Source organism: Sinocyclocheilus anshuiensis, unplaced genomic scaffold (genome assembly GCF_001515605.1).
Source record: "Sinocyclocheilus anshuiensis isolate Anshui unplaced genomic scaffold, SAMN03320099.WGS_v1.1 scaffold14, whole genome shotgun sequence".
Classification (NCBI taxonomy): Eukaryota; Metazoa; Chordata; class Actinopteri; order Cypriniformes; family Cyprinidae; genus Sinocyclocheilus; species Sinocyclocheilus anshuiensis.
The window spans coordinates 571496-586937 of NW_015544139.1; the positions used below are offsets into that span (position 1 = coordinate 571496).

Below are 15442 nucleotides of genomic sequence, written 5' to 3' on the forward strand. Positions count from 1 at the left end.
GAACTTTTCCATGACATTCTAATTTATTGAGATGCACCTGTAATAGGTTATTATTAGGAATCCGCATTGTGTGTTCATGGCTCTGTGAAGGAGTTAACACTGGGAATCTTTCAGAGTTCTGTCTACAAGAGCATAAACACGCCTCACATTCACGTAAGAGTGTATGTAAGCGTGTTTGCTTTTCCAAACAAATTTTAATTCAGTCTGGGAATTAGGCAGCCAGTCTGACGCTGCCACAGAGCGAGCAAGAAAAATCTTTCCATAAACATTCACCCACACGAAGACTTCCGGAGAGGGAACACCCTACCCCCTAAAAAATAGTGCTGCATGTCAACATACACTTATATTTGGTCCATTTGTGCCCATGGATTCATGTATTGAACACTGACATGTTTTTGTAAACTTTCAAAATGTCATGTTTAGTTGCTATTTTCAGCAGCATCTGATTTCATTCTCATTTCTAACAGAAGCTCCATACTGGACCCGTTCTGACCGGATGGAGAAGAAACTATTGGCTGTTCCCGCCGCTAATACAGTGAAGTTCCGCTGTCCTGCTGCCGGCAACCCCACTCCCACCATCCACTGGCTGAAAAATGGGAAGGAATTCAAGGGAGAGCAGAGAATGGGCGGGATTAAAGTAAGATAATATGAATATCGATTAAGAACATGTGCGTGTGCATGTGCAAACATGTGATTGTGTGTTTAGGATTACAGATAATAAGAATTGGCAATTAGTAATAATTTACACAGATCCACAACATCTGCTCCTTCAAGAGCTCTCTCTCTCTCTCGCTCTGGATTTTATTTGCTTGTCGTCTCTAGAGGATATTTCCACCTGTTGCTGCTCCTCTGAAAGAACAGAAGAACACAAAGTTCTGTGTGGTCTTGTTATTTATGTGTTGATGCGTTTGTGTGCAGGTGTTGATTGTGACATGTGTTGGAGGCCATCCACAGATTCTTCAGATTATTTTTATTTATTATTATTACCATTTTTGTAATCTCTCAGGGCTGTTGTTCCTTAATGCTCAATGAATTAACCCCCACAATTTAAAGGATAGTTCACCCAAAAATTCAATTGTTGTCATCATTTACCATCCTTCCAAACCTGTATGACTTTTTTTCTTCTGAGAAGCAAAACAGAAGATATTTTGAAAAATGTCTCAGTTTTTTTTTGTTTTTTTTTTGTGCATACAATGGAAGTCAACGGTCACCAAAGCTTTTTGGTTCTTTTATGTTTCAGAGAAGAAAGTAAGATTTGGAGCTAAATGAGCATGAGTTCATGATTTTGATTTTTCTGTCAATTATCCCTTTAAATACTACAGCATTATTAAACACAATTTTCCTGAAGAGGCACACATTTTCCCCACAGGAAAGAAAAATCATGAATTACATCTCTTTAATATCTCAATTGTCTCTTCTAAATAGCCTTGAGATGAAATTGACAACAAATTGAGACTTTCACTAAAGACGTTTACAGAATTTTCTCCGTTTAGAAATACATCCCCTCTTCAGATGAGATCTCAAACTGTGCTCAGATTTGCAAAGATATGAAAGTCTAAAATCAAAAGATCTCTATTTGATCAGTATTTCTCATGTAGTTCTTCCAAGACCAAATGACATAAGCTTTGCTATCCACATTCATTTTATAGCTCTATACTCCCACTGTATGTCAACAATTTGTTTCTAAATTAAACCGAATTTTAGGAGAAACACCTAAAACAAAAGCAACACTTAAAACACAACTGGGATCTTCTGAGTGACTTCTTTTTGCACACAAACATTCGCACATTCAGATTCTTTAACACGGTCTTACATTGCATTGTCCTATATGCATAGAAAATAACCAGTGTCCCCTAAGAGAGACATTTAGAAACAAAACATTGAACTCTCAACCTTTCCATGGCCATAGTGTGACCAGCCCGCCCTTACAAACACACACACGTATACACACACCAGGGGTCTGCACTGACCCAGGGTCATCCTTTATACCAGACCTGCCCTCCGCATCAGCACACTCACTGTTGGCCTAGAGATCTCTGACAGCATCATAATAGCTTTATTTAATACATACATACACAGGAGCTTGACAGCTCACCCTAAATGTCTTCTGTCTCTATTAAGACCAAGGCTAAAAGTCACGGCGTGCGTAAGGATGTTTGACCCCATTGTGTGTGTGGATATGACAGGCCTGATGGCTTGATAACGCACTCAACAATGTGTTAAAATGCAGAGCACCATGCGAAATTAAACATGAGGAGTTCCCTGAGAGATCAGCGTATTCCATCTTAAAGCTCCTTTTTGCATCGCAAGGGGAACAATAATGCTGTGATTATGTTTCTATTGGCACTGGAGACGGTTGTAAGTTCGACTAACTCTCTAGCTGACGGTCAGGGAGCATTAATTGCTAACTAAATGCGGTAAGATTGCCGAATAAGTTTTAAATGCAAGAAAATGAGTCACATGCCGTACTCTCATTGTTTGAAACGATCCATGGATTTGTTTAGACAGTTGACTTTCCCACAGCTTTCTCTTCAAACGGCCACACACACATACAAACAGACACAACTCCTCAGGCACTTTCTGTGCCTGACTGGCAGGGTTCTAAGGTCAAAGGTCAACTCTCTATTGAGTCATCAGAAGGGGGAGGTTCCGAGAGGGTGTTGTCGTGGCGATTTAGAAACCTTGATTGGCAGGGGGAGGCGTGGCTTTTGTCATGCTCACATATGGCAGCCGGAGTCGCATTGTTAGAATGCTAATCTGTGGCACTGTGGGTTAGTCACACCTCACGCACACACACATACTGATGTTTTGTGCGTTTGAGTGTGTCTATGCGAGCATCTCGCAACATATTTAACAGCTCAATTGACAAGCAAGCTAAGGAAAGACTGTTGCGTCCTCCGAGAGATGACTCAATTTCAGTCGCAGTGCTCTGTGGGACCACCGGCGCTAAATTCTACAAGCTTGGAGCATCAGTGAATCTCTAATCCACCGACAAATGTGTCTTTTGTCTGAAGGCCACAGCAGTGTATGTCTGTGGTATATTAACTGTTTAGGTGCAATTTGTTATTCATTTATGTTTAAAAAATATGTTTAAAGGTCAAGTGTTTAATGTTCACTTTTCTCATGTAGCCTGATTTTTTGCTGTTTAATATAAGGCTAGTCCACTTTGCAGCTTCTTTCCAATAAAGGTTCCGGTCACATTAGAGAAATCTGTTGGCAAAAAAGGTCCATTGTCCATTGTCAATAGTCAATAGTAGCAATGTATGAAGCACAGTTTACACAGAAGTTACTTTTAAACTAAGCAGCTTTCTGTTGGTCAACACTGCACATTTGCGTAACCATCTTGGATCCAATGTGAAATCTTCTTAGGGAAATCTAAGAAATCACCCTCATGCAAAATTCCCAGTCATGTGGATTCCTATTGAAATGACTGGATTTCTATCTGACTGACATAACAAAAAATTACCAGTTGTTGTTTAGGGTGGGTTTATATGACATAGTTGATACCACAATAATAGACTGGTGTGGAAAAAGTAATAAATACAGATTATTTCACAAATAAAACTCACATATATATATATATATATATATATATATATAACAAAAAACATAATTCTGCTCTGTAAGTCTAGAAAACTTACTTAAATGGCACAAACAAAACTCACAAACAACATTTTTTTGTGAAACCTGTTTGATAACATATTTTGGGACATTCGGTTTTCTGCCACTAGTGACCACTAAGTACACTTCAACTTTAAGTGGTAATAGTTCTCTTTATCAATATGAACTGACTGATATAGCCATGTAGTTCATTCGACTTTCATATTGGGGTGTGTATGATTATGGGCTGTCTGTACAATATCGATGGCTTCTTTTAATGGTGAAACAGGGTGTTATCAGTGAGACTTCTGTACTACTTTTCATTGAGAGAGAGAAAAAGAAACAGTTTTGTCATTTTAATGACTCGCCCTGGGGTCAGTTGTTTTTGCTTCCTGTCTCTGTGGGTCAAATTAAACAGCACCGCTATCGGAACGAGTTCACACCGTTTTGACACAACCATAAATCCTGGACATACACGTACAAACACACACATACTCAAGAGAGACCTGAGCTTCTTAGCACCTCCTGAGTCCATAAACTCCCAATATTCTCTGCACTTCACAATTCAGTTGAACAGAATGAATATCCACCGCACTGGTCTTAACTCCTAACCCCAGTCTGACATCAGAGTTAAAGAGGCTTAATATGTTAACAGTGTAATGCTGGGAGGAATTTGAGAGGCGCTTTTCAACTGATTATCAGACCTCTGCTTGGGTCTTTCTTGTGCAGTTTTTTTCTCTGAATCTGCGGGGTGCAGCATGGCATCGCAACACTTTTCAGCTCTTATCTTTTGATGAAGGATGGAATAAATGTACTAACTCTCTCCTCCCATTCACTCTGGATAAAGTGCTTTGGTTGATTGAGGAACAGCTGAGAATTCTTCACAGCATTTCTTTTCAGCAGACACATTGAGATAAATTTTGTATACACGCATACACACAAAATATCAGTGTCAAGTAAGTGTTAAATTAACTCTCACTCTCTCATAGTCTTACTGCACATGGGTAGTTGACATTAAATACTTTTGGGAAGATAAAGCGAATCTAGGATTTCACTGAAAGGGGGGCTGAGCACGAGTTGATGTAGCTCAGAGGAATATTTATTTCCTTTAGTCTAAAGTTGCTCAACAGTCAATATATATATTTATATTCATATATCATATCATATCATATCATATAAAAACCCTTCAAAATAATGTTTAGCAATGGTTGCTAAATAGTTATAAATACTTTTTTAAACTATTCTGAACGTCATTTGGCTATTTTTTATATTATATTATTTATATATATATATATATATATTTAATATTATTATTATGTAGTCTTTATGACCTTTTACTGGTTGAGCAACTGCATTAAATATTTGCAATAAATTTGTAATAAAAATTAAAATTAAAAAATAAGTCATATATATATATCTGTCTGTCTGTCTTTTAAACAAACCAATTTCAAGCAAACATTCAAAGATAGTCTTGACAAACTTTGCAAATGCAATTCAAATTAAATTGGGATTTATCAGCTCAGTGGATCATACTCATAACATTATACAGACACAGAGTTTAGCACCTGCTTTTCTTCAGCTAACAGAAAAAACTGAGGAAGGATTCAAGTGGACCTCTTATGTAATATCCCACTTTATGAATAAAACTCTGTCTCTGTCGTCCTCTCTCTGTAGTTGAGGCATCAGCAGTGGAGTTTGGTCATGGAGAGTGCTGTTCCATCTGACCGGGGAAACTACACATGTGTGGTGCAGAACAAATACGGAACAATCAAACACACTTACCAACTTGATGTGCTGGGTATGAACATGCAACACACACATTCTACCTAACTTACTGTAAACTTACCTTCATCGCTGACTGGCCTCCATCTCTCGTCCAATCAGAGCGCTCTCCTCACCGGCCCATTCTACAGGCAGGACTCCCGGCCAATCAGACGGTGGTGGTGGGCAGTGACGTCGAGTTCCACTGTAAGGTGTACAGTGATGCTCAGCCACACATCCAGTGGCTCAAACACATCGAGGTGAATGGAAGTCAGTATGGGCCCAATGGCGCCCCCTACGTCAACATCCTTAAGGTACAGTCATCTATAGTGGCACATCAGAAGAATGCATGAATGAACCACTTTTGATGAACCATAATTCAAACTTTTTTTTTTTCAAAAACCTTTACTATGCCTTTATATTAATATTACGATAATTATGATTTGTTACAATGACAATGATTTAAATATTTGTATTATAGTTTACTTTTCTCAGAGAATACAAAGATTTAATTAATTTTTTTATTGAAACTTCTATTATGAAAACATTTTTACTTTGTGCTTGTTAGAAAGGACCTTCATAGATGTTGAAGGCATTTTTTGAAATGTGTCGAAGTGCAGCTTAAATTAAACCACATATTAAGTCTCATGTGAGTTTTGAGTGACTCTTGGAGCACCTCCCTCAACTCCTAATCCCACCCATGTTAGCATCTCACTATAGACTCTGCAACTGGAGAATTGGGGGTATCTCGCTCTCTTTTTCCTCTCAGAGGAGTGGGAGAGGAGGCAGACATCTGTTTTAGGCTAAGCTAACCGCCGCGGTGGCGTCGCACAGTGTGACAGCTATTAGCTGTGCTACCCCACTCACTTTTCAGAGGAGAAGAAGGGAGGGAACAAGGGAAGAGGCTCCCAAAAAAGCCATGGAAAAAATGAGTGCGGGAAGCGAGGGAAGGGCCGAGTCAGCAGGCAGAGGAGGGGAGTGCGTCGGCTGGCCAGACCGCCACGCTATTTTAGACTCCCACATAATTGAAACAGTATTTTACTGGGAGCCGCGTGCCGGCTTTTCCCTTCCCCACACAGTGTCATCTGCGCACCCTCTAAAGCCTTCCCCAGACCGAGAGTGCTGAGCGACAGATCATGTGTGGCACAACGCCTGCGATCAAGGGAAAGAACGGAAACTGAGAATAAAGCAAATGAAGCGTCTGAAAGAAACACAGAAACAGATATGTGTGGATAAAGGGGCTGAAGACAATATTTGAGCATTTAATTATAACATATAGTGACGTCAGAGCGATGGCCTAGCAGTTAGTGTGTTGAGCTGTGGTGCCAATGCAGGTGGAATGAGTTTGAATCCAGTTCACAACATTTCCCAAGCTCGTTCCTGTTCTTATCTCGTAATTTTTAGTTTTTAAATACCACATATAAATCTTCATGGGTTGCATTTTTTATCCGCTGATATTGTTGTGTATGTGCATGCGCTGTCTGTGTTGATTTAGTTCCCTGATTACAAGGAATTGTGCAAATTTGTTAACAGCGCAACCTCTTGCTGCTTTCATTCAGTGATAATAGAGTAACATAAATTGTTCTAAGTTTTGTGAATAAGCCACAATCTATAAGAAGCCTGATTTATATGAAAGGAGATGTTTGCACTGAAAAGAATGACTTATGAAATATTAATGAAGCACCATTCAGAAATGAATTCTTTCGATTTCGACTGAATTTTGATTCAGTTTGTGCATTTGAATTGAGGTAGCAAACAGGAAGTATAATTGAAAATTTAATTTGACATTAAGAAAGTAAATAATAAAAAAAAAAAGTCAAAGAAATTAATATAACCCCCACCTCCCACCCCCAATTAATATAACATTAATATAACTGGATTTTGGGAGTTAAAATACCAGACTAAAATACCAGAGTGGCACAACTGTTTTGTGAATTTGCCCCTAAGTGTATCAGCATCGTAAAAAAGTGGTAACAAGTGGTAACAAGCTGTGCGAACATTTTAAATCATTAAGTGTTTGTTCATGTGTGAACGTGTTCGACTCTGACTAAGTGCGTGTGTGTGTCTCTGCAGAGTTTTGTCAGTAAGGTAAAAGAGGCCCACGATACGCTGACTCTGTATAATGTGTCAGAAAAAGATGCAGGCCAGTACTGGTGCAGAGCCCACAACTTTGTAGGCATGTCAGAGAATACGTTCTGGCTCATGGTGTCCCAGCCAGGTAAAAATCTTTCTCCAAACAGCTGATGTCAATTATGACTTTGGTGGCGTAGAGTCAAACTCCCCTAAACTCTCTCTATTTCTCCCTGCTCCTCTTGTCCTGTTTTCACACATTAAATAAGGTGACCTGATTCGAGGACTTGTTATGTAAGGCAAGTGTGTGTCTGCTTCATTTAAATGCTCACTTCTTCTTCTTGCCCGATCAATGCAACAAGGGCATGTTTAATAGGAGCCGAGACTGTGCCACATACACATACTTATTGATTTTCTCATACACTACACACAGCTCTCTTGAGTATTGGAAGACATAAAAAGGTGTCAGTTTTATCTAGTGAGAGGTTAAATTAGGATTAAAGCTGGTAATATTCTTCCACGCTCTTTTTTATGTTTTCTTTGCACCTCAAACAGATCTGGATGAAACAAAAGTGACCTGCTGCTGCTGATGGGGCGTTACATTTTCCACCAGGGTTTGGGGTTTTAATTTGCTTCTAGGTCATCTCTTCATTCATAGGAGTGTGGGATTTCTGGGTTACTGGTGATGGGTTAACTCAACTTCACTTGTTCAGATCTTCCTCCCGGTGTTGGGTGCTGTTCCTTTCTCAAGGGTTGTGGTTTACGCATCTGTCTTTCTCTCTCTCTCCATCTCTCCTTGCTTTTCTAGACTGCGGGAATAAATACTACGGATAAAGAGCTGGAGATTCTCTACCTGACCAATGTGTCTTTTGAGGATGCGGGGAAATACACTTGTCTGGCAGGGAACTCGATTGGCTATAACCATCACTCTGCCTGGCTTACAGTGTTACCAGGTATACAAGTCTCACTTTCTGGGGTTTCTTTTCACTCCTTTCTTCCCATGTCTCTACACTTCATATTTTCTCTAGTGTCCTTGAATGTTTTATTCATAGTTTTGCAGTTAAAATGTTTTTGAAATGTTTTCAATCATATCCTCTATGGACGTTAGTCAGGGCAGACAGCAGCCTCATTTTTATTCACGTCAAATTAAATATGCCACCCTGACTAAAGTCCTCTAAAAAACAACCTGGTAGTTTGTAATTGTTTTCAGATTCAAACATGACATACACAGAGAAAAAAGACGGATGATGAGTTTTTGTCATAGACTGTTTCCACTCGAGAACATACGCGCTCGTGATGGAAGTGCTTGTCGTGTTTACTGGAGTATTTACTGATGGCACACAGTCCCAGTATCTGGGAGGCCCGATTCATTAATTCTGCACTCATCCTGTTATCCTGCTCTCCGTTCTGCTGCTGTAATTAAAATAGCTCGTCTCGTGTAGAGACACTGAACTGTGGGGCTCATCACACAAGTGCCAAATAAGCCTCCCGGAGAGAGGGGCATTATGGGATGTTTGTACCTGCATGGGGGTGCGATAGCATGTTAATTAGTTTGTAAGGTGGCTGTAAATTAACTGCAGGCTTTCTGCTTTATAAATTCGAACAAAGAACAATAACTAATGATTGACTTAACATGATCTCTAATCTAACCATTAGTGGGGCTTGTTTCTAAAGTCACTCTGTTTTTAAGTGAAAGTCTCTAGGCTGTAGTTAGTAGCCAATTTATGTTGGGTTTCATGTTTTATTCAAGTTGATAAACTGAATTTTGTGGTTATGTGTATTAGAAACAAACAGGGTTCAAAATGAACCTTTTGCCACATAGGTGGATGAACTGAGAAAATTTGCTGGCCATAAATATTTATAATCGCCCCTCAGCAGATGTTGTTCCTCTGATTTTATATTCCACATGTGTGTTGCCACATTTAGTTCTAGAGATAAGTCTTTTAGGCAAATTTTGCACTGAGGAATAGTTGTTTGAAGATGGTTTGTATGTCTCTGAATCATTGCTTACATCAGTGAGGATCAGACATTATCACAATTTGATTTATGCTACATATTATGTTGCAGTTCCCAGTAAAAATTTTGTTATTTTCTCATCAAAGCAAAGCTCAGCAAATTTTACTTGCATTTGGCACTCGGACCCTGACAATAGACAACACTAATAGAAAAATTAGACATTTTAAAACATTTTAATCGATCGAGAAGTAGGTGCTTCTTTTGAATAAGTACTTATTTTGCTGCCATTTAAAAAATAGGTTCTAAATAGTATAAAGTTGTGTTGTTTGAATGTAATTCAGACGTACTACCACTCACAACAGTCATTGTTTCATCTATAGTATAACGCATTGGCACATTTGTCTCATAATGTCATCATTGCACATCTAACCTGTGCTCTTGTGCTCTTTGTCAGCGGTGGAGATGGAGAGAGAGGATGACTATGCGGACATCCTCATCTACGTGACAGGCTGCGTGCTCTTCATCCTCACCATGGTCATCATTATTCTCTGCCGTATGCGGATGAACACGCAGAAGACTCTCCCCATGCCGCCCGTTCAAAAACTGTCCAAATTCCCCCTCAAGAGACAGGTAACAGAAAGTAGATACAAGATTTGATCAGCCTATTTCCTATTTTCTCTCTCTCTCTGTATCTCCTCTTTTGAACACTTAACGTAAAGCTCTTTGGGCTATTCGTGTCTATGAAGATGTAGTTTGTGCATGTCAAATGTGATGTGGCAGGGGGATATTCATGCTCTCCTGAAGACTGTCAGTGTTTATATCATGTTTCTCTCCTGGTGAAACTGTCTCTATCTCAGTTGTTTTAAACATTTTAAATCACAGCAGCTGCAGCTGACACACACTGTCTCTCTAATCTCTGCCGCTCTCCCAATCTCTTCTTCTTTTCCCCTCAAGTTATTTCCAGCAATCAAAGTCTGACAATGTCACACTGGAATCAACGCAAACTACATAATCATGTTGCAGTGTTTTTCTTTTTCTTTTATTCAAATAGTGTGTGTGTGTAGGTGTGTATTTTGAGCTAGTTCTTATTTTAGAAAATATTGAGATATCAATGTCAGACAGTTTGATCTTCCTGCTGCTGACATACTTTCTCAGGGTCTCATGAAAGTCTACACAGATTTGCATTTCCTAAAGGAAATAGCAGTGCTTGCAAGGAACTAAAAGAATAGTGCTCAAGTTATAGGCCAACATGTCATTGTCATGACATTCACATTGTGTGTTGATTCTTGTGCAAAGACAGTTATGGATGGCTAAAAAGCCAGAAATCAATGCCAGAAAGAAACCAATCACAGTTTGGGATGACATTTTTACATTATGATGATGCCATTGCTGCTAGTGGGATTTAGAATTTTTAACTTTATATGCGCGTCAAATGCAAGAACGAAAAAAGAGAGCCAGTTGGGCTGCTGGCTCCCAAGCACCTTTTTGAATACAAGACAACAGCGAAACTTCAGATCATAGCTGTGTGTGCGCGGTGGTCTTCTGTGGTCCATTATGTGGAGATCTGACAACTACAAACCTCTCTCTCAGAAACACTCCTCTGAGGAACAAACACCATGTTTCTGTCTGCAACAAAACACTTCAGAGTAGTATCTTCTTAAAATAGACATCTTGATCCTTCCACTCTCTCTCTCTGTCTCGCTCTTACGCTGTCTTATTCTCTTTCAGGGACAATAACATGCTGTTTTTATTCTTTACCCAAGCAGGTGTCCTTGGAATCTAACTCTTCCATGAATTCAAACACCCCGTTGGTCCGGATCGCCCGCCTGTCATCCAGCGACTGGCCCATGCTGCCCAACGTTTCTGAGCTTGAACTGCCCTCTGACCCCAAGTGGGAGTTTCCACGTACAAAGTGAGTTACAAGCAGAAGTGAACATCAAATGACCATAATAATCAGACAGTTTTAGTAAACCAAGTTGTGTGAGTTTTGTCCCTTGCTGAATGATGATTCTGTTGCAGACTAACACTGGGAAAACCGTTGGGAGAGGGTTGCTTTGGGCAGGTAGTGATGGCAGAAGCCATTGGGATCGACAAAGAGAAACCCAACAAACCTCTCACTGTTGCTGTCAAGATGCTCAAAGGTGAGTGTGTGTCCAGATGGTATAAATTATATTTGTTTTTTACTGCATAAGAAATCAGTCAACTGACTTAACTTATGGATGAGTCAAAAAACATCACTCCCAGATCACAAAAAAGTCTCATTAATACAGTGGGTGTGCTTAATTTTAATAAAAAAAAAGATTTCTGTTTCAGATAAATGTTGTTCTTTTTAACTTTCTATTCATCAAATAATCTTTAAAAAAAAGGGGAAAAAGTATTTCCACAAAAATATTAAGCAACACAACTGTTTTCAACATGGATAATAATAGCATCAATTCAGCATATCAGAATTATTTCTGAAGGATCATGTGGCACTAAAGACTGGAGTAATGATGCTGAAAATTCAGCTTTGCCATCAAAGGAATAAATTAAATTTTAAAATATATATTACAATAGAAAACAGTTATTTTAAATTGTAATAATATTTTATAATATTACTGTTTTCTTAGATGACGGCACAGATAAGGACCTGTCGGACCTTGTGTCTGAAATGGAGATGATGAAGATGATTGGAAAACACAAGAACATCATCAACTTGCTAGGAGCATGCACACAAAATGGTCAGTACACACACACACAGATACAAGATAAGATCCCGGCTTTGATGTTTAGCTTTTTTCTTTTTTCTTTTAGTTTACAATTTTCTAACTGAATTATTTCTGACTATGTTCACACAGGTCCTCTGTATGTGCTGGTGGAATATGCCTCTAAAGGAAATCTTAGGGAATACTTGCGGGCGAGAAGGCCTCCTGGGATGGACTACTCATTTGACACTTGCAAAATCCCAAATGAAACTCTGACATTTAAAGATCTGGTGTCCTGTGCCTATCAGGTCGCCAGGGGTATGGAGTACCTGGCCTCAAAGAAGGTAACACATCTACTTATCTTAGTTTGTAAACTTTTTCAAATAGAAATAATTTAAGAAGCTTGTAATGTTTATAAAGTTTATAAATGCTGTCTATGGATGCCAGTTATTATTTTCCAGATGTGTATGTCATAGTGTGTATTTATCAGACTTGAGCATAAAAGATGGCCCTCTTTCTGTTTGTGTTGCCAGTGTATCCATAGGGATCTTGCGGCCCGGAATGTTCTGGTAACCGAGGACAACGTGATGAAGATTGCAGACTTCGGCCTGGCTAGAGATGTGCACAACATTGACTACTACAAAAAGACCACCAACGTAAGTCGACACTATTATCAATCTCAGAATGCTTGAAGGATAGCGCTCTTGGGTGGCATTGGATTGAAACACAGCGGATGTGGTTACGCACTGTATTTCAAATGTCAAGCCTGCAGGTGTTGAATTTTGTGTGTGCCTCGTTTAGGAACTTTTGAAGGTGCGTGTATAAGCAACTTGTCATAAATGAATTAACTGTTGATTGAGGTCTGGAGTTGGTAATAAGAATATTGTGGTTATTGGCGAGGACTGGGCGGTATTGAACACATCACAGTTTACCTGGCCCGCTGGACATTGTGAAATACAGTATTGGGGAGTAACTAGCATAAACTATGGGTAACATGACATTAGCTTAGCTATGTGGGGAAAAAAACACTTGTTTTCCAACATGTAGCACTGTGACATTTTAGCAAATTCATTCATTGTGATTAACTGGTTAAAAAATTATTCACAGATTAATTTGAATCAGCACTTTTTGTGAAGGTAGAACTCATTCTGAGCTCATTCTTGTGTCTTTTTTGTAGCAGAATATAAATTTGATTGAAAATAGTGACTTGGCTATTTTCTGTCACGTAATCTGAAAATTATAGGCAATGCTGAGTAGATTACTTGCAAGTTGTAGTCCAGTACTGATTACAATTTACATAACAAAAAATGTAGTTAGTAATGTAATCTGTTAGATTACTCATTTTGCATAATGTATTCTGACTACTGTTTGATTACTTTTAGACTTTTATATTTTTGTTCAGACTTTTGTCCAAATCAGTGATTAGTAAAAGTCATTGGATATGATGAAGACATAGTGCTTCACAGCTATATATCAGCAGTGTTAGTAACTTGCATAATTATCCATCTCATACATGGCCTAACTCATTGAGAGTTCCTTTTGTCCCCAATTTTAGAAGCATGGATCACAAATTTATTTACATGACATTTATATGGCCCATCATATTGTGAATGTAGTCAAAGTTAAATGCTATGAGACACAATAGGATGTTCTAGGAAGTACATTTCAAAAGAGAAAAAACAATAATTAGGGAGAATCAATAAATTAAGTATAATTTACTACCTTTGTGTGAGTAATATGTAATCATGTAATCCATAAAAAAGTTACTGTAATCTGATTATGAGCATTTTAAAATGTAATATAATACAAGTACTTAATTTTTGGAAATTTATTACGTAATCCAGATTACATGTAATCAATTACTACCCATCACTGATTATAGGCTATAATTTAAGTGATATTGCTTATATATCTTCAGTGTACTTACATTTTTGTTAATAGCATGTAGTGTGCTTCTTTTTAAACAGTTGGCTTTACTGTAGTTTAACTACCTTAAATTTGCTTAGCTTGTAGCAAGATCAACATAGCTTCCCTAACACTGGTACAATAGACGGAATGTGTTGAATGGAACTGTTAGGTGTTGTGACGGAGGGTTTTATTTGTGGGGTGTGGTTGGTGAAGTATTTGGATATTGGATGGGACAGTTGGAGATTAGAGGGCATTGGGGAGCAGAATGATGTTGACGTGGACTGCAGAAGTGTATTTGTATTAGACAGGACAGTAGGAGATTAAGCTGCAGGCCTGTTGATGTTAGTTGGGCATCTGTATGTCTTGCTGGGTCAGCACCGCTGTTGTTCTGACTGATCTGTGTCCTTTCAGGGTCGTCTGCCTGTCAAATGGATGGCACCAGAAGCACTGTTCGACCGTGTCTACACGCACCAGAGCGATGTGTGAGTTTACATTGCCATGCATACCTCTTATTATCCCCCCATCACTTCATGCCATCTGTTCATAAAGTTCATCAAGCACTAAAGGAATGCAAGTGAACACCATAACCCTGCAACGATAGCATCAAAGCCATCCAAGTGAGCGTGCCAGTGTTTCCTGCACTGGAATTCACCGGCGAAGCTCAGAGACATGAAAAAAACATATTTGACCAAAGCTAAAAGGGCTGAGAACTGTTAAATAAAACAAAGACACATCTTTCTGTTCTTTTTGCTGACTGCACTCAACAATAAACATACAGCATGACTAGTGTAGTCTAATTCACAAAGAGTATATAAATGTGTGTATATATATTTCTGTCAGGACCATTATCGTCAAAGATGATTGACAATTAGCATACAGTTTGGATTGGTGGTATGGTTCTGTTCTGGGCAAGAACTCCCTGCGCATCCATGCAGCCTAGCATGGATGAGAGCAGGGAGAGCAGCGATAACCCTATATATATATGACAAAAAAAACTGAATTGTGTAGGAAACATTGGAGTTTGTGCATCTAGTCTATCGTTCAGAATTGTGGGAAAGTTGATAGTCTTTTATGATCCTAAGGCTGCATTTATTTGACCAAAATACAGTAAAAACATCAATATTGTGAAATATCATTACAATTTAAAGTAATATATTATAAAATGTAATTTATTCCTGTGATAGCAAAGCTGATACTGATTTAGAGCTAAGGAAACATTTATTGATATTATCAATCTTATTATTATTATCTTATTATGAATAAAAAAAGTTGTGCTGCTTAATATTTTTGTGATATATTTTTTTCAGGATTCTTTGATGAAATGACTGTTCAAAAGAACAGCATTTATTTAAAATAGAAATCTTCTGTAACATTATAAAAATTTTTCCTGTCACTTTTGATCAATTGAATGCATCCTTAATAAATTAATAGATTAATTTTTTTTTTTTTTTTTTTTTAATAAT

The 15442-nt window shown here is 38.4% G+C and overlaps 1 protein-coding gene across 1 annotated transcript in view; it reads left to right on the forward strand.

Moving 5' to 3' along the window:
* The window catches only part of LOC107695022 (fibroblast growth factor receptor 3-like), a 44274-nt gene that overhangs the window by 24197 nt on the left and 4635 nt on the right, over positions 1–15442 (forward strand). Inside the window, exons 5-15 of the mRNA XM_016494788.1 lie at positions 468–637; positions 5275–5398; positions 5485–5675; positions 8240–8384; positions 9842–10017; positions 11154–11299; positions 11407–11528; positions 11997–12107; positions 12225–12415; positions 12605–12727; positions 14391–14461. Coding sequence (XP_016350274.1) covers positions 468–637; positions 5275–5398; positions 5485–5675; positions 8240–8384; positions 9842–10017; positions 11154–11299; positions 11407–11528; positions 11997–12107; positions 12225–12415; positions 12605–12727; positions 14391–14461 — 1570 coding nt within the window. The remainder of the gene's footprint in view (positions 1–467; positions 638–5274; positions 5399–5484; positions 5676–8239; positions 8385–9841; positions 10018–11153; positions 11300–11406; positions 11529–11996; positions 12108–12224; positions 12416–12604; positions 12728–14390; positions 14462–15442) is intronic.